This window comes from Monodon monoceros, unplaced genomic scaffold (genome assembly GCF_005190385.1).
Source record: "Monodon monoceros isolate NGI ecotype Baffin Bay Population unplaced genomic scaffold, NGI_Narwhal_1 Super_Scaffold_11, whole genome shotgun sequence".
Classification (NCBI taxonomy): Eukaryota; Metazoa; Chordata; class Mammalia; order Artiodactyla; family Monodontidae; genus Monodon; species Monodon monoceros.
Genome location: NW_021703767.1, coordinates 66,627,233 through 66,651,868, shown reverse-complemented (window position 1 = coordinate 66,651,868; position 24,636 = coordinate 66,627,233). Strand labels below are relative to the sequence as shown.

Below are 24,636 nucleotides of genomic sequence, written 5' to 3'. Positions count from 1 at the left end.
TACTTCACTCATACACAACAGAGCTTCCCAAAGGATTTTCAAAAATTAGCTTTATTTCTATAAATAGTTTATTTTTGAAAATCAGTTTTATTTCCACAGTAAATGGAATTTTTCATATCCATCCAGCTATACAAAAATACTAAATTAATTTGCTGGGTTGAACTCTCAGAAAAGCAAGAGTTACTTCAAATCTTCTTTTTAACCTGCTGCAACTTAAAAATGGCTGCATCTCAATAGATGTGGAAAAAGCTTTTGACAAAATTCAACATCCATTTATGATAAAAACTCTCCTGGGCATAGAGGGAACATGCCTCAACATAATAAAAGCCACATATGACAAACATACAGCTAATATCATATTCAACAGTGAAAGCTGAAAGCATTTCCTCCAAGATCAGAACCAAGACAAGGATGCCCATTCTTACCATTTTTATTCAACATAGTTTTGGCAGTGCTAGCCACAGCTATCTAAGAAGAAAAAGAAATAAAAGGAACCCAAGTTGGAAAAGAAGAAGTAAAACTGCCACTGCCTGCAGATGACATGATACTCCATGTAGAAAATCCTAAAGATGCTACCAGAAAACTACTAGAGCTCATCAGTGAACTTGGTAAAGTTGCAGGATATAAAATTAATACACAGAAATGTGTTGCATTTATATACACTAACAATGAAAAATCAGAAAGAGAAATTAAGGAAATAATCCTAGTAACCATCACATCAAAAAGAATAAAATACCTAGGAATAAATCTACCTAAGAAGGCAAAAGAACTGTACTCGGAAAACTATAAGACACTGATGAAAGAAACTGAAAATGACACAAACAGATGGAAAGAAATACTGTGTTCTCGGATTGGAAGAATCAATATTGTTAAAGTTACTATACTACCCAAGGCAATCTACAGATTCAATGCAATCCCTATCAAATTATCAATGGCATTTTTCACAGAACTAGAACAAAAAAATTTTAATTTGTATGGAAACACAAAGACCCCGAATAGCCAAAGCAATCTTGAGAAAGAAAAATGGAGCTGGAGGAATCAGGGTCCCTAGCTTCAGACTACATTACAAAGCTACAGTCATCAAAATAGTATGGTACTGGCACAAAAACAGAAATATAGATCAATGGAACAGGATAGAAAGTCCAGAAATAAACCCATGCACCTATGGTCAATTAATCTGTGACAAAGGAAGCAAGAATATACAATGGAGAAAAGACAGTCTCTTCAATAAGTGGTGCTGGGAAAACTGAACAGCTACATGTAGAAGAATGAAATTAGAACATTCTCCAACACCATACACCAAAATAAACTCAAAATGGATTAAAGACCTAAATGTAAGACCAGATACTATAAAAGTCCTAAAAGAAAACAAAGGCAGAACACTCTTTTACATAAATCACAGGAATATCTTTTTGGATCCGTCTCCTAGAGTAATGAAAATAAAAACAAACAAATGGGACCTAATTAAACTCAAAAGCTTTGTACAGCAAAGGAAACCATACACAAGACGAAAAGACAATGCTCAGAAAGGGAGAAAATGTTTGCAAATGAGGTTTAATCTCCAAAATATACAAACAGCCCATATAACTCAATAACAAAAAAACAAACAACCCAATCAAAAAATAGGCAGAAGACCTACATAGACATTTCTCCAAGGAAGACATACAGATGCTCAAAAGGCACATGAAAAAAGGCTCAACATCGCTAATTATTAGAGAAATGCAAATCAAAACTACAATGTGGTACCACCTCACTCTGGTCAGAATGGCCATCATCAAAAAGTCTACAAATAATAAATGCTGAAGAGGGTGTGGGAAAAAAAGAAACCCTCCTACGCCGTTGGTGGGAATGTAAATTGGTACAGCCACCATGGAGAACAGTATAGAAGTTCCTTAAAAAACTAAAAAGAGGACTTCCCTGGTGGTACAGTGGTTAAGAAACACCTGCCAATGCAGGGGACACAGGTTCAATCCCTGGTCTGGGAAGATCCCAAATGCCACAGGTCAACGAAGCCCATGCGCCACAACTACTGAGCCTGTGCTCTAGAGCCTGAAAGCCACAACTACTGGAGCCCGCATGCCTAGAGCCCGCACTCTGCAACTAGAGAAGCTACCTCAACGAAGAGTAGCCCCCGCTCACCACAACTAGAGAAAGCCCATGCACAGCAATGAAGACCCAACGCAGCCAAAAATAAAATTAATTAATTTTTTTAAAAAAACCTAAAAAGAGAGTTACCTGGCTGCCTGCCAGGGAGTATTTTACAGAGGAAATAAAATCTGCGTTATTTTCTCAAAATGGAGAGGAAAAGAAAATGTGAATAAATGGAGAAATAGTGCAAATGAAAAGAAAACAAGAAATTATACTTATTTAGGATAGTTGTTTTCAAGTACACTATTTCAACTATATAATTATACTAAACAATAGCTGTTGTCCAACAATTATATAACAAACTCAAATCAACCAACATGGATTGTTGGTTGTCAATAAGAAAAATTTCTCTTGTCTAAGTATTGAACCAGGCCTGCTTAGCAACATATTGTAGGAACTTTAGCTACAAAAGCTACTTTTAAAGTAACAAATTGCTAAAAGAGAAAAAAAGCAGCCTCTAACAGCTGTCAGCTGGAGCTTGCCTGGCACTAACAGCTAGGCAGGCCATGGTGTTCTCCTGTTGAACATGTACAATTTCACAGAACACAGATATCAAACAAGGCCACTCTATGAAGCAAGATAAAAACAAAACCACTGCAGAACCATGTCTAGGTCAGATAAATAAAAGAACATTGTGCAAACCACACTAATGATTAAACGTTCCCCTCATCTAGCTAACATAAGCAACTGCTGATCTTTAGCAATTATAGTTTTATGCCATTCCTCTTGCTTCCTGGATAAAAATTCTTAGGATACCAAATGACAGAAATGTCCCCAACTTTCTAACAACACTCAATTCATGTTTCTTTGAACTTTGCTAAAATCACCTAACCCAAGCCCATATCCTATAACAAGCCCTTCCTAACATCCTCTTACTGGGATGTCTCATGGTTCCCTATGGTATGCAATCTTCTTTGTTGTAATAAACCCAGATGTGTTTGATCATATTTATACAGTCTTTGGTTGATGGGCACAGACACTGCACTTCCTTTCAAATATTCCAAAACCCAGCCTACACATTATTTTCATCAGTCTTTTGCCTGAAAATTGTCAGTATGGTATTGGTATAAGAACAGGCAGAAAGATGTAAAAACATTGTAATCCCAGATACAAATCCTAATACATATCAAATGTTAATATATGACAAAGGAGTATCACAAACAGTAGAAAAAAGAAGAATCAGTTATTAAGTGGTATGTTAAAACTGATTGTCTATTTGGAGGAAAAATCATTTTAGAGTCACACTATGCAACCAAATTCTGTTTGGATAAAAACATTAAAATATAGAATATCAAAGCACCAGAAAAAAAATAGAAATAGGTATTTAACCAAAACTCTGAATTTTAGAGGCACTTCCTTGCTTAGGAGATAAAAAAAAAAAGGAACCAATAGATTTAACCATACAAAAAATAAATCAATAAATACATGTAAATATATATATATATGTATATATATAAATGAAAATCATGAACTAGGGAATATTTTCACAAAAATATAATAGACAATTGATTAATATGCTTAATATATAAAAATGTTATACAAACTAATAGAAAATTACTAAGAACAAATAGATAAGAGGGTAAAGGATATGAAAAAATAATTCATGAAAGAAGAAATTCAACTGGTTAATAAATATATGGAAAAATAATCAAGGTCACTAATAATCAAAAAATACAAATTAAAATAAATTATATTTTTCATCTACTGAATTAGAAAAAATATTTTAAAATATCTAAAGCTGGTGACTATTATTTAACTGGCAGTTATATATTACTAAAGTGAGTTTAAATTGGTGAATCCTTTTGGAAAGTAATTCAGCAAGATATATAATCCAACTCATATATATATATATATGTCTATATAACCCAACTATTTTACCTCGAGGAATCGAGTCTGAGGAAATAATAATAAATATGCTGAAGGTTTAATGCTCACAGACATTCATAACAGCATTATTAAAAGAATGGAAAACTGAAACAACCTGAATTTCCAATAATAAAGGAAGAGTGCATCCACTAGATGGACTGTTCTAAAGCCATTAAACTTATGAAAAGAAAAAAATCTTAACAACATGAAAAAAACATTAATGTTTAATAATAAGCAAAAAAATCCTAGGATGTAGAATTCTATATAGGATCCACAACACAAACCAAAATACAACTGAGAGACTGAACATACAATACGATATATAATGCTGGACCAGGTATGACAACAGAGCTCTGGCCCACAAACTCTGCAGCAGCAAGTAAGCTCAGAAAACCAAACCACAATCCCTGCAGCAATCATTCCAGGAAGCCAAACCACAACCTCTGCAGCTATCAGCCCAGAACATTAAGATTTGGTCAATGACTGCTGGGCTTCCTAATTTTTGCAGACCCCTCCTCCACAACACTTCAAACTCAGTACTAATAAGAAAGCCAAATATGATTCCCAAACCCATCATATAGGATGCCCTACTTACAGTTAGTCTGCCTCCAGCTTCTCATGCCAACAACCTCCAATAAGAGCAGACCTTACTCAGCCATAAAAAAGAGTGAAATAATGCCATTTGAAGCAACACAGATGGACCTAGAGATTATCATACTAAGTGAAGTAGCTCAAACAGAGAAAGACAAATATCATATGATATCACTTATATGTGGAATCTAAAAAAATGATTCAAATGAACATATTTACAGATCAGAAATAGACTCACAGACGTAGAAAGCAAACCTATGCTTACCAAAGGGGAAGGTGGGGAGGGATAAATTAGGAGTTTGGGATCAACAGATACATACTACTATGTATAAAATAAACAAGTATAGCATAGGAAACTATACTCAGTATCTTGTAATAACCTATAATGGAAAAGAATCTGAAAAAAGAACATATATATATATATATATATATATATAACTGAATCACTTTGTTGTATACCTGAAACTAACACGACATGGTAAATCAACTGTACTTCAATTTTAAAAAAAAAAAAAAAGGAGCATACCTGAAGCCTACCCTTTTTTTCAGTATAAAGCTTTTCCCACTCCCTTGCTGGTCTTTGAGTCTTTGCCAAAAGCAAGTAATGGTCACTGATTCCCTTGCTATAGCAAGCTTTGAAAAAACAACATCTGTTCTCATACGGGTGGTCATTTATTTCCACATAACAAAAAACTAAACAAAAAATTCTGATACAAAATGTACCTCAAAAAAATCACTAATCATTATCTGTATCTGAGTATTCAAAGTACAAATTTGAATAATTTAGGAGTGTTTTCTCTCTACCTGTTGTATTTTCTGTTATGAGCATGTTTATATTTGTAATAGAAATGTAATTTTTCAATAAAAATATCTGATGGACTATTACTCAGCAATAAAAAAGAGAAAATTGCTGATAGATTCAACAACACAGACATATATCAAAAACATTATGTTGCATGAAAGAAGACATACACACACACATAGACACATACACACAATACATACTGTGTGATTCTATTTATATGAAGTCCAAGAACAGGTAAAACTAAGCTATGGTGATAAAAGTTAAGAATTCATTGCCTCTGGAAAGTGGTGGAAGCAGAAACTGACTGGAAAGGGGCAGGAAGAAACTTTTTAAAAATTTAAGATATGCTATATCATATTTTGACTGATGGTTACATAGTGTTTATAACTGAAAACTCATTGAATTGAGCACTTAAAATCTGTTAATTTTATGATGTCTAAATTATACCTCAAATTATTGCTTCCCTGCTTTTTCCTACGTTGCTTTCAGCTGTCAGCTCTCGAGTGTTCTGCTCCTAGTATCCAATCCTCTCGATATTTATCTTTTACTCCAAGCTTCTTAAACCTATAGCTCTCCTCAGAATAAAATACATGGGCATGTGAAAAATGTTTAAATTAAATAAAATTTTTATCATAAATGTATAATACTGCTTTGTATGAAGACAGAAATTAGGTTAGTTATCAAATAGCATGATTTGAAGATAATTCTTTGAGGATTACACTGAGCATACCAAGTTTAAACACCTCTCAATCCTTTAAAGAGAATACTGATAAATAAAAGAGAATCTGTGACTTAAACAGCTATTTTGGTATATTAATAGTCCCAATAAAACTATTAGACTTGTTAGGAGAATGAAAATTGTGGCAAAAGAAATATGTTTTAAACATTTTCCAGGTTCTTTCATTTTAGAATAAAAGAGCTTTTAGTCAAGAAAATAGAAAGAGAAAGAGAAAGACAATAAATATGTTAAAACTGATGCAAAAATAGTAGAAGTACAAATAAAGAGGAGGGAAGAAGCAAAGAATTTAAGCCATTTTTTAAAAGTTCATTAAAAAAAATAAAAGAGGAAGTTTTATAGAACTTGCCAAAAAAATGAAGTACACATGATGCAAATCATTAATCCCATAAAAATATAAATGGTTCATATAGTGTGTGCTGGCCTTGCAAACTCATTCCAAAAAAATGATGGTCTAGTTAAAAAGTGCCTAATATAGAGTTATACATAATATAGGTCTTTAATAAATAAGTACATAATAAGTAATATACATAATAAGTAAATGAATTCACCTAATGCCTAGGCTAATACTAATACCTGTGTCAGAACAAAAGAGTAATGAATATTGATCAGTTTGAAATGTAGAGAAATATTGAATCACTATGTTGTGTAACAGGAACTAACATAGTGTTGTAGGTCAGTTATACTTCAAAAACAAACAAACCAACAAACAAACTCATAGAAAAAGAGATCAGATTTGTGATTACCAGAGGTGGGGTGGGGGGTGGACACTGGATGAAGGCAGTCAAAAGGTACAAACTTCTGGTTATAAAATAAATAAGTACCAGGGATGTAATGTACAAAATGATAAATATAATTAACACTGCTAATTATATGTGAAAGTTGTTAATAGTAAATCCTAAAAGTTGTCATCACAAGAAAGAATTTTTTATTTCTTTAATTTTGAATCTATATGAAACGATGGATATTCACTAAACTTACTGTGCTAATCAATGATAGATGTAAATCGCATCATTATGTTGTACACTTTAAACTTATACAGTGCTGTATGTCAATTATATCTCATTAAAACCAGAATTTTAAAAAAAGAGTATTGAATATTACCTCAAATAGCAATGGAATTTTGGTTAAGATAGAACTGGAAAAAGCAAAGAAAGATCCTATAATAAACTACCAGGAGGCTTTTGAATTATATAAGTAACCAATAAAAATAGTGTACAAATTATTTATAAATGGATTTCTCAATAAATCAGAGTACGTTCCTCATCAGTATTCTGCTCCTCCTCTTAATGCACTCTAATTCAGTTCTTCAAGTATATTTAGTCTATTAATCTGATATCCTATAATGTAGAAGAAATCTACGTTAATAGACTTGACCAATCCACTTTCAGCTTCTTGCTACATAATTCTAAGTAGCGTGAGTCCTTGCAAATGTTTTCTTTTTTCACCTGTCTTTTAAATATTCACTTAAAAAGAGACGTGCAACGGGATCCCATCCTATCCCTCCAGTAAGTTATTTCATAGATAAAAATTAATACTGTTGAGTGCAACCTAAAAAATCTACTCCACTCTTATTCACTTTGATATATCCTATGTCTTTAATATTTTCCTCTTTTCTAATATTCTCAGGGAAATATACCCCACAGTAGCAACAAAAAGTAGGAATAGCTCAGGCTGACTTAAAATATTATTTTCCAATTCCTTAAAAGATGTGACCATCTCTAGAAAATAACTTTTAAGTCTACTTTTCATCTTGTGATACACTGCACAGCCCACCCACTTCCTCACATATAGTCATCCAGTTCAGAAATGAATCAGAGAGCTTTGTTCTCAACAACACACACAAAAGCACAGGATAGCTGATCTCAAAACAAACCAACAGACTCTGTAACAGCACACAAATTGAACTAAAGATAAGTTCAAGTCAGATGAAAATGAAATGTGGACCTTGTTTGGATCCCAATCCAAACAATTCAATTATAAAATGATACTATGGAACAATTTAGGAAGTTTAAACATTAACTGCATATTAGATTATATAAAGAAATTTTGTTAATGTTTTTAGATGTGACAATGGTTTGGGGTTCATAGCTTTTAAAAGAGAGAGGGAGTCCTTTTCTGATCTCTGAAGTTTTTACAGATAAAATGGTATAATGTCTGGGGTTTGCATTAAAATAATGAAATGGGAGATGAAGATTTACAAAGTTCATAATCGTTGAAGCTGAGAGTTTATTATACTATTGTCTCTGTTATTATTTTGTTTTCCATAAAGTAACTGAAAAACAAAAGACAGGTGAAAGTAATGAGCATCTTTGTGAAAGGCAGAATAATGGCTCCCCAAAGAACCTGTGAATATATTAGGTTATATGGCAAAGGGGAGTTAAGGGTTGCAGATGGAATGAAGACTGTTAATCAGTGGACCTCGAGATGGGGAAATTAATCTGGATTATCCTGGTGGGCCCAATGTAATCACGACTGTCTTTAAACGTGGAAGAGGAAAGCAGGAGAGGTAAAGTGATGCAATGCGAGAGAGATTCAACTGGCCACTGTTGGCTTTGACAACAGAAGGGGGCCACCAGTCAAGGAATTGTGAGCAGCCTATAAAAGCTGGAAAAGGAAAGAAAACACTCTCTCCTAGACCCTCCAGAAAGGGATGCAGTCCTACCAATGCCTGGATTTTAGCCCAGTGATGCCCATTTCAAACTTCTTACCTCCTGAACTATAAGATAATAAATTTGTGTTGTTTTAAGCCACTAAGTTTTTGGTACTTTGTTGCAGCAGAAATAGAAACTAATACAATCTTCTAGTAGAACCACGTATTTTTATATGGAGATAAAGCACAGAGTTTACTGAGAATTCAAATGAAATACGTATTCTCCTCAAGTAAAGAAAAATTTCCAAATCAGATACCCTTACTTTTTTTTTTGTTTGTTTGTTTAAAATAATCTTTTACTGCTCAGGATATTTCTTTTTCTTGTGTCTTATTTTGTTTGTTTTTGTTTTCTTTTTTAATAACTATAAATTCAATTAGGGAAGCTTGCCTTTGTCTTGAAAAACAAAATAACAAAGCTTTTATATCATGCTAACCTGGTCTTGTCTTAAGAGAGAGAGGGAATTATCTTGCAAGAGTAAAATTTATACCATGAATGATGCAGGTCTAAGTCTGATGGTACTAAAAGGAGAAAACAGAGCATTGTTGACAAAAGTATAATCTGCTGGTGGCATTTGTGGAAAAGAAGCCCTTGCAAATTTCTAAACAACAGTAAACTCTGTTAGGAAGATACCCTTACTATTTTAAAGGGCAAATCATACCTCTATTTCCCACACTACTCTTCCTTTTCTGGTAGCCTCAATTTCTCTTCTGTGGATAGACTGCATTATCCCCCTACAATATACCAAAATGCTATCAGAATCTACCATCTCTGCTACTTTCCCAACACTTTTCTCTTATTTAAAATCAATTTACACGCTTACTCTTAAAAGTACTAATCCTATCAATTCTACTCTCTATTATAGTGTGACCTTAATTCTGTCCATCATTTTACCATAAATATTTTTACCCTAATCAACTTCCTCTTGGTCTAATTCAGCTGTCTCTTGGTAGTTCTTGGTTTTTTTGCTTGTTTTTCATTTGTGTTGTTTTCACCATCCTTGATCTCTTTACAATGCTGAGATACTCTTGAATTTGTCTCTTAATAATCTTTCTTAAGAAAGCTTCAGATTATCTGCTTCTACTTTTGAGTTTTCCTCATATCATTCTGCTCAGTTCTCCTATGTCTCCTTTGCTAGCTTTACATTTTCCATCTACTTAAATGTTGACAAACTAAGCATTTCCCCCAGACTCAACCTAACTTCTCAATTTACTGTACTACTTATTTTCAAACTTTCTTTGGTTTGCAGACTTATAGACAGGTTTTTAGTCAATTTATAATGAACAAATTAGACTGAACATTAAGCCATCCAATAAATTTTCATGACAGTCTAATTTTATTGTGTTCATTTAGGTGAAGTACTAGATTTCTAATGTGACTGAAATCTATAGGTGATTAACAGAGGAGAAAAACTGAAGAAATATAACAGTTTTCTCTAGCTACCCTACCTTTTAAATCCAGGTATTAAACCTACATCTAAAACCACCATTATCTGTTGCTTTTATGCTATTTTCAATCCAAGAGATACTTACTGTATATACATAATCCAATTATAAGACACAACTAAAATTAATACATTAAATATTATATATTTTAATTAAAATTCATTATATTGATAATATATCATCATTACATAATATATTCGAAGTCATTCTCTACACCATCAACAACAATTGGTAATTTGGGGCCTCCAAAGAACTAAAATCATACTCTTCTTTCTAATATCTTACGTAAGTCCAGAAAGTACCATAAGTGATTTCTCTGATAAGTCAACCAAAACACATTATTTCACTCATTAGAGTCAGTTGGCTGAGAATGGTTTATGACCTAATCATTTTTAACTCTGTATAATAAATATTTTTTGAATAATAAACTTGTCAAAATATCTTCTTGTATTCCTTCAGTGACTATGAATGCTCCATTTAACCAAGCCTCTCTACATGTATCACAGTAGGCCTATTATGCACTTTTTGGAAGTCTTATATTCTATTGTTTACAACTACCTTCTATAAATCCTTTAAATACAATTTCTATTTTTTTTTCTAAAACTTAATCATTGATTTTCTACCAGTCCTTATAAATAACTTTTAGCTTTACTTAAATAAGTAGAAATGATTCCCCGGTACGCTTAATATATATTTTTAAATAAAAACACTTATGTTTAACACACATCAAAAGGTTAGCCTTCAAATAATAAAAAGAAGAAAAGTTATCTTCTTTTTTAAATTAAAAAAGAAAAGAACTCTTGCTATAACTAAGATCTTTTATAAAGATTATTATTTTGACAATTAATTAGGAACAAAAATTCAATTTTCTCTGAAGAAAAACTCAATTTAAAAGCTTAGAACAGGACTTCTATTGTACTTGAAACCTTTAATGGATACAAAGTTATTGCTATTAAACTAATATGTAAATGGTTCATGGAACCATAATGTAGGAAATCAATATAATCATTCTATCATTACAAGTAAACTATGAAACTTAACTATGATTTTTCACAGGCACATTTTCAAGTAAAGTCGGAAGGGGTCTACAGAAATGCACTAAAGTTCAAGAGATAGGAATCTACTCTAATCATTACTGATAATCCTACAGATAACCAAAGTCAGAAATTACGTAAGATTTTAAATTAGTTCTATATTGAGACATACACAAAGCACGACACCGTTTGTTTTTAAGAACACAAGAACTGCCATACTAAATGAGACCAACAGCTCAATTGGCTGAAAATATACTAGCACCAAAGGACCTTTTGTGAGAAAACATAATTGTTCTCTATAGTAACCTAAAAATTTTGTAATCATACTTCCCACAAATCTATAATCCCTTACTCAAGCCTGCCCCTGCACCCTTATGCTCTCAGGATAGGCAAAGTAGAGAGCCTAGAGTACTGAATAAATTGGCTTTGGTTTTTCTAGCTCTTAAAAAAAATTTATTTTAATTCTTTTTGGTTCTTAAATTTGTTAACACCTCAATCCTAACAAGAGAGCTTAATTCTTCTGGTTTGCCTCCATTACTATTCTTAAAGATGTCTATTCGCTACTGTACATTCTAGTGACAGGAGCATGAAGTCATTGTCAGATGCTTTATCCATAATAAGTTATCCTGCAGTGTCAACTGTACTATGTTTCATTCAACCCATTTATAAGTATAGAATGAGACAAGTCCACACATCTCAGGGAATCTTGTATAGTTCTTTTAATGAATGAAAACTGCAGAAATGTGGAACTATGATCATGGTCTTGTGCCAATCTCAGGTACAGAATCTCCCGAGTAAAATGATATGAAATTGGAAGAATATGGGACAATGAAAAACCTGAGGAAGGGATATCTAGGCAATTAATCTCCTTTCAGCTTTCCAGGGTCCTGGAAAGCCCAACTGTCCACAGTCCACAACCGTGTTTCTGAGCTTACACCAGTTTATCTGGGAAGATCTGATATTATGTTTGGTATGAATATCATGATTACAAATCCATTTCCATGTAAGAAGTTACACTAGTTATCTACACATTGTCTCTGACACCATGACCATATATAAATTCATATAAATGTTGATGAATAGTGAGTTGGTTAATTTAAGAGTTTATTCAAACTTCAGGTATTATGCCATCTGGTTCTAGTGATATATTTATTTTGTCTATTTTGTTAATTAGGTCTAGAACATCCTGTATGTTTGTCACTGTCAGTCTAATATTTCTGAATTGCTCCCCTAAAAAGATCATTTGGAAACAAAAATAAAAATTGAAATAAATTTAACTGAATCTTTCTACAATCTTCTTTTCCATATCTTTCTAAAAAATATATACCATGTTCCTAAAGTGGTGTCACTCTTTTGCTCAGTGGTTTCCTTGTGTTTATGTAATATAAAATGTATTTAATAAAAGCCTTTTCCAAAAAATTGTTCAAAATATATCTAGTTTGCTCTTAATACATCACTCTATCAGATTCCTTGCTCTCATTTATTCACTCAACAAATATTTGACTGCCTTCTATGTGGCAAGCTCTGCTCTAGGAATTAGAGATAGTTGTGAACAAAATAAAGCCCTGTCCTCATGGAATTACATTATAATAGGAGAAGCAAAAAAACCAAGCAAATAAATATATAATTTAATATCAGGTAGTTATAAGTGTTATCAAGAAAAAATATCAGGATAAGGGTAGAGAGTAAAGGGGATGAGCAGTGGTCAATGAAGATCTCTTGGAGAATTTAACAGTTGAACTAAGAATTAAATGATGTAAAGGGAACAAGTAATATAATTATTTGGGGAGAAAATGTTCCATGTAAAGGAAACAGCAAATGCAAAAAGCCCTGAGGCAGGAATCACGTCTGAGAAACAGTAAGAAAGCAAGTGTAGCTGGTGCAGAATAAGTAACAGAAAACAGTTGAAAATCATGTCTTGTCAGGGGCCAGATCATTTAGAGCTTTGTAAGACATAACAGGACTTCTGATTTTATTTTTAAGAGAAATGAAAAGCCATTGAAGAACTCTGAGCAGGAATGACATGATATGATTTAAATTTTAAAAGGATTCTTCTACCTATTATGAGACTGTGGTGAGGACTGAGTGAAAGCAGGGGAAACCCAAAAAGGCCACAGAATAGTAGCCCAGGCAAGACATGTGGTGGAAGAGACACAGTCAGATTTGAGATGTATTTTTAAGGGAGAAGCAACAGAATAGTCTTTATCTTCTCAAAGTCTCTATGTTTCCTAAGGAATTAATCATGTTGCCTTTTCTAATAAGTAAGAAAAATGAAGCAGAAAAAGTACTGGATTTGAGAATCAAAAACCAGAGCATTAAACTTATCTATGTCTCTTACCAACTTGGAAATGTAAGGATACCACTTAAATTCTCTGGTCTCAGATATCTTCTCAGTAAAAGGAAAATATTAACACTATCCTTGGCTTCTTTATAGGACTGTTACGAAGGTCAAATGGGATATTTTGCAGATGAAGCTTTCTAATTTTAACTTAAGCAAATTACTAGATTAACAAAAACTCTCCATTCTCTTTGTAAAACACAGATTGATACTAATGGTTCATTAAATGCTTGAAACTAGTAAACTTGTAGCTAGAATACTCACACCCTCCTGCTCCCAGACTAACTAGGTGTGGGCCAGGTAGCTATAGGGATGAACACAAAATAAATCTAGAAAAAAAAATATGTATATATATATATACACACACACATACGTATGTTCATCTATACTTTGTATATAGGTCTGTATATATATATATGTATATTCATCTAGATTATACACCCATGTGTATAAACTGTCAGCTGATATATATACATGTGTATGTGTATATATATATATATATATAATTTATTTGCTTGTTGAAATATATATCTCATCTGACACTGAAGTTTCCTCCTTATTCTACTTTAAACAAACAAAACCTGAAAATTGCATGTAATGAATTTGGGACGGTTTATGGAGGAGAAGTTCACATAGAACTCTAATTAGAGAACCAGTGTGCAACAAAATAATCTTGGTCATTTATAAAGTGATTTGTAAATTGATGCATATTTAAATGTTTTCGTTTAAAATAAAATGTTTAAGACATATATCATTATTAATGACTTTATGCTTTAATCTCTTTTCAATTAATCAACCAACCATGTATATGCTACTTCATTCATAAAGTATATCAAGTGCCTGCTATACTGGTTCTCAATATTGGCTGTGCATCAGAATCTCCTGTGGGGTCTTTTTTAAAAATGCATGTGCCTAGGCCCAATTCCTAGAAACTCTGATTTTCTAAGACTGGGGTAGAGCTAGAAATCTTTCTTTTAGACAGAGTTAAGAAACAGTGGCCTAACAGGTAGTGAGCACCCTAACAATAATAAGAAAATAAAATATAACTGTCTCCCAGAGTTCATAGTAAAATAGTAGTGACAAAAAAATCTTTTTTAACCACAATAAGTTGCTAAATTCACACTATAGCAGATGCTATAAGCAAACAGAGAAGAGGAGGAAAAAAAACCTAACTCTGCCTGGGGTGGGTAGATGAGGAAGGCAGTGGTCAGAGCTGGTTTCACATAGATGGTGTTTCAACTACAAAGTAATGAAAAGTAACTGGAATTCTCTAATTATATTAAAGCTGGAAGAGATATTCTAATCTGTAGCAATAAGCTAAGAAAAGGCATTGAGATATGAGAAAATATGGTGCTTTCAGGGAATACAATATATTTAGGGTATCAAGGAAATGAGGATGGAAAGGTAAACATGAGCCCCTTCTGAAAGGAACTACATAAAGATCAATTAAACAGTTTGAAGTTTAGTGTATAGAGCAGTGGTTTCAAATTGTGTTCATGGAATTCAAGTTTGGAAAAGGCAGTTCATTACTGCACAAACATCTGAACAACATGAGCATTCAAATGCATACATACTGAACTTAAAACAGATTGCAGTAAACCGATGCCATTAACCTGTTTTTTGCTGACCTTGAACAAAAATTTCTTCTACCATTTCTCTTTTTGAACTTCATATAGATGTGTCACTGATTATAAAGGTTGTACTTTTACTTTTATAAGGTTAGCAAATGTCCTACGACCTGTCTATGGATAATATCATACAACAAAACCAAATATAAAAAAAAGTTTTTTATTTATTGGCTGAATAATTTATTATAATTTATTTTTTTTAATGTACACCAATAAAGTACCATATTTATTTGTTTTAATAGGTGTTATTTTGCTTGGATTTTACATAAGACCCTTGTTTCTAGATCACCACCTCTCTAGGGAAACCAACATAGAATTTTTAGCAGGGAAAATGACATAATTACATTATAATTCAGAAATAACCATTATTATAAAAAAATGAATTGGAATAGGGTAAAACAAGAGGTGACAAAATCAGCCAGGAAGTGATTTCAAGAGACCAGGCAAAACAAACACATCAAAGAATACTCAACATCATTAATTAGAGAAATGAAAATAAAAACTACAATGGGGTATCACCTCACACTGGTCAGAATGGCCATCATCAAAAAATCTACAAACAATAAATGCTAGAGAGAGTGTGGAGAAAAGGGAACCCTCTTGCACTGTTGGTGGGAATGTAAATTGATACAGCCACTATGGAGAACAGTATGGAGGTTCCTTAAAAAACTAAAGAACTACCATATGACCCAGCAATCCCACTACTGGGCACATACCCTGAGAAAACCATAATTCAAAAAGGGTCATGTACCACAATGTTCATTGCAGCTCTATTTACAATAGCCAGGACATGGAAGCAACCTAAGTGTCCATCGACAGATGAATGGATAAAAAAGATGTGGCACATATATACAATGGAATATTACTCAGCCATAAAAAGAAATGAAATCGAGTTATTTGTAGTGAGGTGGATGGACCTAGAGTCTGTCATACAGAATGAAGTAAGTCAGAAAGAGAAAAACAAATACCGTATGCTAACACATATATATGGAATCTAAAAAAAAAAAAAAAATGGTCATGAAGAACCTAGAGGCAGGACGGAAATAAAGACACAGACCTACTAGAGAATGGACTTGAGGACACGGGGAGGGGGAAGGGTAAGCTGGGACAAAGTGAGAGAGTGGCATGGACATATATACACTACCAAGTGTAAAATTGATAGCTAGTGGGAAGCAGCCGCATAGCACAGGGAGATCAGCTCTGTGCTTTGTGACCACCTAGAGGGATGGGATAGGGAGGGTGGGAGGGAGGGAGACACAAGAAGGAAGAGATATGGGGATATATGTATATGTACAGCTGATTCACTTTGTTATACAGCAGAAACTAACACACCATTAAGCAATTATACTCCAATAAAGATGTTAAAAAAAAAATGGGCACAGGTTCATGGTGCCCCAAAACAATTACAATAGTAACATCAAAGATCACGGATCACAGATCACAACAAATATAATTATAATGAAAAAGTTTGAATTATTGTGAGAATTACCTAAACATGACACAGAGACATGGAACGAGCAAATGCTGTTGGAAAAATTGTTCCAATAGAGTTACTTGACGCAGGGTTGCCACAAACTTTCAATTTGTAAAAAGCACAGTATCTGCAAAGCACAATTAAGCAAAGCACAATAAAATGAGGTATGCCTGTATACGTTATGCTTTATACATTGCAGTATTCAAGGCTCAAATTGTCCCAAATTTGGCCAATGTGAACTCCTTGAAGTTGACCCCTGTATCCACACAATCCCAGTGGTATTGAAAGCATTCCTGCTTTCTGGCATAGCAAGAGGTATCAAGCTCATCTGGTACATTTCCTGCCCCGGACCTAGAATGAGACATTCTTTTCAAGGAGCCCTTCTTCCTTTTGTTGGGAAATGGCTTTCAGAGACTATGATCAGCACTGGGGATGCTCACTTCTACCAGACTGTCATTATTTCTATGCCCTCTCAGTAAATAAAGCTAGGAAATATGTGAATTTCAGAAAGAAAACTAAATCATGCATTCATATGGATACTTCCAATTTAAGTGAACAATTAAATCATCAATTATTATATTTGTATCCCTTTGCTTTCACACTGAAAATCTTGGTTTTAATGACATTAACATGATTGCGTATTTGCTTATGCATATACATATATAATGTATATTATGCGTAAAATAGTTTCAAAACTACAAGACTAGTATTACTACTAACAACAGAACTATCAATTGTGGGACTTCCCTGGTGGTCCAGTGGTTAGGACTCCAAGCTTTCACTTGCACAAGCTGTGTGGTCAAAAAAAAAAAAAAAGAACTATGAATTGCAACTGAATATTTCATTGTGGTTCTTTTTGCTCTTTAGGATATACCTCACCATGGAGGTCCATTAAAAGTTGGAGGTTTTTTGTTTTTTGTTTTTTTTTTTTTGCGGCACGCAGGCCTCTCACTGTTGTGGCCTCTCCCGTTGCAGAGCACAGGCTCCGGACACGCAGGCTCAGCAGCCATGGCTCACGGGCCCAGCCGCTCCGCGGCCTGTGGGATCTTCCCGGACCAGGGCACGAACCCGTGTCCCCTGCACCGGCAGGCGGACTCTCAACCACTGCGCCACCAGGGAAGCCCAAAAGTTTGAGTTTTAATGTCATTTGAAATAATTGTTTTTTTCTGTGTGGTTTATACTATCAATTTTATATACTCCTAGGTTATGGTTTATACTATCAATTTTATATACTCCTAGGTTCATTTGTATCCATTTGTTTCAGATTTGTAGGAGTTTTTTTCCTTTTTGATCCAAATTTTTTAATTATATGAAATGTTCACATGGTTCCAAAATCAAAACTATAAAACAAGGTGCAGTCAGAGAAGATTTTTAAACACTTTATCCCTCCTTTTCACAATAAAGGTGTTTTTTAAGGTTATGAAATTGGACTGAATTGTTAAAGAGAACCTGATACCAGAGAGAGATTCAACAGAGTGCATTGTTAGTAACAGTTACAGGGGGGAAATTACATGTTAATGAAATAAGCCTTATTCAAATCAGTAAACATGTTATAGATCCAAAATAAATTTTACACACACACACAAAAAAAAGAAGAGACCAGGCAAGAAAATATGGTGGAATGAACAAGTACTGGAGATGGTGAGAAGGGAATAAATTGTAAAAATACTAAGGAAATAGGATAGAATTTGACAACCAATCAAATAATAGAGAGGAAGATAGTTTTCAAAAGAGCAGATTCTTGATTTGTACTTTAATTTTGGCCATATTGAAAAGGTAGAAGTACTCAGAAGGTACCAACTGCTTAGTACTCAGAATAGAATGTTCTTTGCACATCTAATCAGTGAGTCCAAATTAATTCCCCATTTTAGTAACAGTTTTAATTTTGGAGTTTCCTTAATGCATCGTTACACATTTTATTACAGTCCAGGTAACCTAAAGTCATATAACCACTTTTTAAAATTAACTATATTCCTATCTAAAGATGTCACAGAACTTTCCCCATTTAGTGAGATTTCAATACTATTAGTGTTCAGCTCACATAGCTTTCTATCCTTATAATTTCTTTGAATATTGTTACCTAATATTTTATAACCCACTTGTTATAGTCATTCCACCAAGAACAAGGTGATTTTAAAACTTTAACAATCATATAAATATGCGTTTCACTGCCTTTTCCAACTTATACATTGCCTTCACATAATTGTCTTGTTTGATCTTCCCAACTACCCTCTTAGGTAAGAAGAGCAGAAATACTTATTACCATACTACAGATGAGAAAATCATGTCACAAGGCAGATAAATGGCTTTCCAAAGAATATGTGGCTGGCAAGTGGCAGAGCTTTAAAAAATATAAATTTTCTGATTCCTAGGCCAGTGCTCTTCGTACCATCCCATATGTTTTTGAAGTAATACATATTTAACTTCAGCCACTTTGCATGACTCTCTTGCCTAAATAAATAGGAAGGTGATTATCTACCCCATTTTCCTCTCTTGCATTCACCCATTTCCCCTGAAATGTTTTACCTAAAACCTTCTCTACCAGTTTATACCATCAACAGTCTAATGCCATTCTGTTTCAGAAATTTATCTTTTCTATATCAAGTTTACCTCTACTAAAACTATCCTGCATTACTATCATATTCACGAACTGAGAGACTTTGGAAATTTTTTAAGATTCTTGGAATGGTAATAGTAATACATCAAAGATTAGAGAATCAGGGCCTAAGTCCCCTGCTTAGCAGTTCAAATTTGGCCTTTAGGACCCTTTCACATATTTGCCTCATGACCACTATTAAGCTCCTCCCTAATCTGACAAAATATCTATTATTTCAAAGTGAGGACAAAATTGTATACAACGTTGTATACAAAATTGTACTGCATACAAATTTCACAGGGTAGATTAGAATTAAATCTGTTTATCTAACCTAATTCTAAATAAACTTGCTTTTATGTAATCTATAATATTTTAGTAATTATAGATTTGTTTTTATAATGACCCTACTGGGAACAGAAATTAAGGGAATAATTGAAACTTATCCCATTACACATAATCTGTTTACTACAAAAATAATTTTAATAATTTCAAAAAAATTTGTGTTGAATTACTGAAAAATTTAATACTTAATTTCAAAAATTTACTATTTCTTCTCATGTATTCAAACACATTTATAAAACTATATTCATCTGCATCATATGAATGACTTGGTAACTTTCTTACTGCACATGACACGTCAAAAGCACATTCTTAGGCTACCCCCCAAAAAAGGACAATACAAATTATAAATCACTTGATGTCAGAAAATAAAACAATTATCTCTATATATTAACACAATGCTTGTTTTGTAAATTCTCATCTCTCCCCATCAGAAACTCTTTCTTTTGCTTATTTATTAGAAGTTCAATATTAAAGTATAATTACCGAAAATGCTTCCTCACTAAACCAGAACACAGGCTATTTTTGAGTTCTTACAAGTATTAAGCCCATAGCATTTGTTTGTTTGTTTATTAAGAATTTAAGAATCTGGGTGTGTTTTTATTCAGAATTTTAAACACTGCCACTAGATATTTTAAAATGGACATATTCATCTAGCTCTTATCTACTTAATTCTAGCAACATCTTAATAGCTTTAATCATTTTATACTGAACAGTGAAATAAAATTAGTTTCTCTGAATGACAGCATGGGATTAACTATTTATACATAAATATTAAATTTAAAAAGTAGTCCATTAATGGGCCTTAATATTATCTTGCAGAGTCTACTTTTTATGTTTGCTTATTTCCCTCTTAAACTATCATTGATTTTTAAGTTGATGCTTGGAATATCTTAATGCAAACTGACCTACCCACAAAATTCTCTGCACCAGACTCTCTGATACTGGCATCTCAACAATTTCCAGTCCCTGGAGTGTTTTAATTCTTTCCTCACAGTAGTAAAATAAAGAAATAATAAGCTTTAAGCCAATTCAAAACTTACCTTACAAATCTGGAAATAGTCTGAAGTCAAGGTTTCCTGAATCTCCTCTCTGAGAACCCCTGCAGTCCCTCCTGGATGCATGGAACCACTTCCAGCCCCGCCACCACTGTTACTGCCACTGCTGCTACTACTGCCAGGGGAGGAGGCAGTTAAGCCATCCAAAACTTTTCGGAAATTAAACTTCTTCATTTTAAAAACTGTTGAGAAATTCAAAGGAAAGGGTGACTTAACACATGGAATATACGTGGGTAAAAGTGTTTAGCTTTTCATCAGTCATGGCAGTAGCCAGTCCGCATTTTACGAGCATCGGCTTTCAATGAGTAAAAAACAGGAAAAACATCAACCTTTGGTCAAATTTTAATTCTAAAAAGCATATCCTTGAAAAAGAAAAAGAAAACACAACTCCAAAAGCACCAGTATTCCCTCCTCAGACACCAAATTTTCAAGGGCTTTATCCCCAGCTGTAGCTACGCTTTATCAGCACCGGGGTAAAAATAAAAGGCAGTGTCATCATCGTCATTAGCATTATATCATCATTATTATACAATCAAACCAGAGTCCATCAGACCAAGACTCTCTTTCTTAAAGGTGGGCTTTCCTCCTAAAGGTTGAGCTCACCGTATTTTATTTTCAGAAAAATGGTGGTGGGGGAGAGCTCGTATTTATTCTGCCACCACCTTCTGGGCTTTCCCTCATCATCTTCAACGCTCCCTTTTTCTCAACAGGAAACGCGGGATGGTGAGGGGGCCTTTTTCCATTTCCACCCGGTACAGCCCGGACCCCAAAACACTTGCAGGTGACCCACAGCAACAGCCGACGGGAGGGGCCAGCAGCGGCGCCGACTGCCTCCGCTTCCCCCTCCGTCTCCCCCTTCCCCCCCCGAGTCTCTGCCCCCAACCCCCTGCTCTCACCCTCCACACCACCACCACCACCACCACCCCCGCCCCGCTCTGCCCGCAGCCGCCGCCTCGCTAGCCCGCCCGTCCGCTCTCCCCGCAGCACGTTGGTGGCTCTTGGGGGACATGAGGCAGTGGTGACGACGGCTGCGGCCCGAGTCCCGCCACAGCCTGCTGGGCAAGGAGAGCCGCCGCTCCCGCGGTCCCTCCCCGGGCCGAGCGCCTAGGCGCCGGGCTCTCGCCCGCGGGCGCGCTAACACGCAAACACCCTCACACAGACATTCGCGCGCCCAGCCGGAGCACACGCAAACACCCTCACGCAGACATACGCGCGCGGACGCTCACGCGCACAGACACACACACACAGGTGTGAGGGAGCCGCGGTTGGACGGCTGCGTCGGCGTCCCAGAGGGATGACTGACTCCCGACTTAGGCACCTTCCTCAGCCGCTACTATCCGCCTGCCAGCCCGGAAAGCTGTGGGTGCGGAGGGATGCGGGCTCGCAGGCGTCGGTCCGGCCCGGCTCCGGCCGCTTCTCCAGTCCCTCTGGTAGCAGCGTCCGGCGCTCTCCGAGGTCCTACCGGAGCAGGCAGTCTCCACCGCAGGCTCCGCCCTCCCGCCGTGGGAGGCAAGCCCCGCCCCCAAACCACCCCCTCGCTCGCCCGCCCCTTCTCCCCTGGCTGCTAGGGGCCCGCGAAAGGGGCGGAGAGCTCCGGTACGTCAAAGGGCGGGAGTAGCCTCGGCTCCAATCCTAGGCTCCAAATAGCCAAGTTCCGCGGTGCGAGGCGCGGAAGAAATTTGTGGATAGGTCGAAAGAAGCGCCAATGAAAGGGGGAGGGGAAAATTTAGAAAGGCAGGTGAAGTATTTGATTGACAGCGGTATTGGCCACTATGCTGGGGGGCCGTGCTTTGTGGGCTGTAATTGGCGCTACCTGTTGAAGGACGCAAGTGTGAATCAATAGAATGCCAGGAAGCGTGAGAACTTGGGCGCCTTCAAGGCTACAGGAAGGGTTTCCCTAGGTCTGACTCTGGACAGTATTGTGATTTGGGCAACTATTTTGCAGTTTACCACCTCTGAGCCTCTTCCCGCTCTCCAGGTGCATCTATGGGCTTCCCTCACTGCCGTGCTACTTGTATAATTGTTTAACAGGTCACATCTGCCAAATGGAATGTTATTGCAATAGAGTTTTGGAATATACAGCCTTTCAGATCCTGAGGAATGAATCGCTCACCTTGTTCCAATACGTAGACTTGTCCCTTCCCCCCATTTTCATATATACAAAAAAAATTTTAAGAAACATCTCTCTCAGTTAGTAAGCCATGTCAAAAATATTTTTTAAGCTTTTTCTATGAGTCACTATAATCATTTGAAAGATGCATGGGAAGATGTGGTTCTGAGTCCTAACTTGCTACTGAATTTGGGGAATTTTGGACCTCGATTTCTTCATCTCCGAAAATGAAGGGCAGCTCAGGGGACCATAGCAAGCTGTAGACTACAATCTGGGCAATGCAACAGAGCTTATTAGTAATCATCCCATATATTCTTACATTTTAGCGATCTTCTAGGATAACCTCTTCTTTTTCTTTCTTTTCTTTTCTCTCTTTTTTTTTCCTTTGGAGGAAGGGAATGGAAGGGATGAGGTATGAAAGGGGAGACCTGAAAGAGAAATGAGTTGCCCAAGGTCACATAGCAAGGAAATGGCAGAGATAGAATAGAGCACAGTTTTTTTGGATCCTCAGCTCAATGCTCATGTTCTCTTTTTTATTTTTTTAGTACTATTTTACTCCTTTGGAGACCTCCCAAGGACCCCTCCAATACTGCCTAGTAGTCTCTTATTGCCACAGTTAGAAAGTAATGCTCTTGTAGTCAGACATGGTATTGTATATTTCTCCTATCTTATTCAGCACCTGACACAATGTTTCACACATAAGAGGTGCTTAAAGGGTTTTGAACAATTGGGTTATTGACAGTCATTAGTAAAAGATTTATGAGATGGCACCCAATTATATCTGGTTTTGGAGGGTAAAAATAAGGGTGAAGCAAATGCCATGTCTGATGTAAACCCATTTTAGTAGGGTTCCAATTTTTATATTGGATTCCTAACAATGTGTATCTATCCTTACTCTCTTTTTCTTCTTTTTCTTCTCTTCTTCCTGGCCCATTTCACCTCTAAGCATGGGTGCCTATTGAGGCTGAAGAGTTTGCTTTCCTCTCTTTTATGTCTTGCTTTTCTTTTAAAAAGGGGAGAGGGGAATTGCTTCAACTCTTTGAGAAGTAGGCATTGTGGTCTAAAATAATGGATTTAGATGCCCTCCTTTCCTTCATCAGAAAGTCTATTGGCAACTCCTTAATTTTCAAATAAAGGGAAACAAACCTATAGCAAGTGATCGTTTGGTCTTTTGATGAGAATGAAGAAATAAGATATCCTAATTCAGCAAAGTGACAGGTAATGTTTGCAAGAAAACCCCCTAAGCTGCTAATCACTAACACTATACTATCTTAGCAAACTAAGTGGTGGTTTTATTCTAAGAATTATGGGAGAACTGAGAATGAAAAAGCACACAAAACAGATTGACAAAGACTCTGCTTGAGGACCTGGAGGGAATTCATTGGCTCTCTTGAGTTAAAAAGAGGTGACAGGGCTTCCCTGGTGGCGCAGTGGTTGAGAGTCCGCCTGCCGATGCAAGGGACACGGGTTTGTGCCCCAGTCCGGGAAGATCCCACATGCCACGGAGCGGCTGGGCCCATGAGCCATGCCCGCTGAGCCTGCGTGTCCGGAGCCTGTGCTCCACAATGGGAGAGGCCACAACAGTGAGAGGCCCGCGTACAGCAAAAAAAAAAAAAAAAAAAAAAAAAAGAGGTGACAGAGTAGATATCTCTTCAGATGGGACAACAAATAAGAATGGGAAGTGGAAGAAAAGTCATCAGAATATATAAATGTTTTCAAACAAATATTAGAAGCCTAAAAAAATATGATTAGAATAAGACTGTGTACTCTTTGAGGCTATTCTAAATATTCTTCTTCCTCCACAGTAAATACGTAAC

The 24,636-nt window shown here is 35.6% G+C and overlaps 1 protein-coding gene across 2 annotated transcripts in view; it reads right to left on the bottom strand.

Moving 5' to 3' along the window:
- STXBP5L (syntaxin binding protein 5 like) overlaps positions 1-20,885 on the bottom strand; it is a 383,427-nt gene extending 362,542 nt beyond the window's left edge. For both annotated transcript variants that reach the window (XM_029214585.1, XM_029214586.1), the window contains exon 1: positions 20,695-20,885. In XM_029214585.1, the coding sequence (XP_029070418.1) occupies positions 20,695-20,883 (189 nt within the window). In that variant the 5' untranslated portion in view covers positions 20,884-20,885. The remainder of the gene's footprint in view (positions 1-20,694) is intronic.
- Between the last annotated feature and the right edge of the window lie 3,751 nt (positions 20,886-24,636).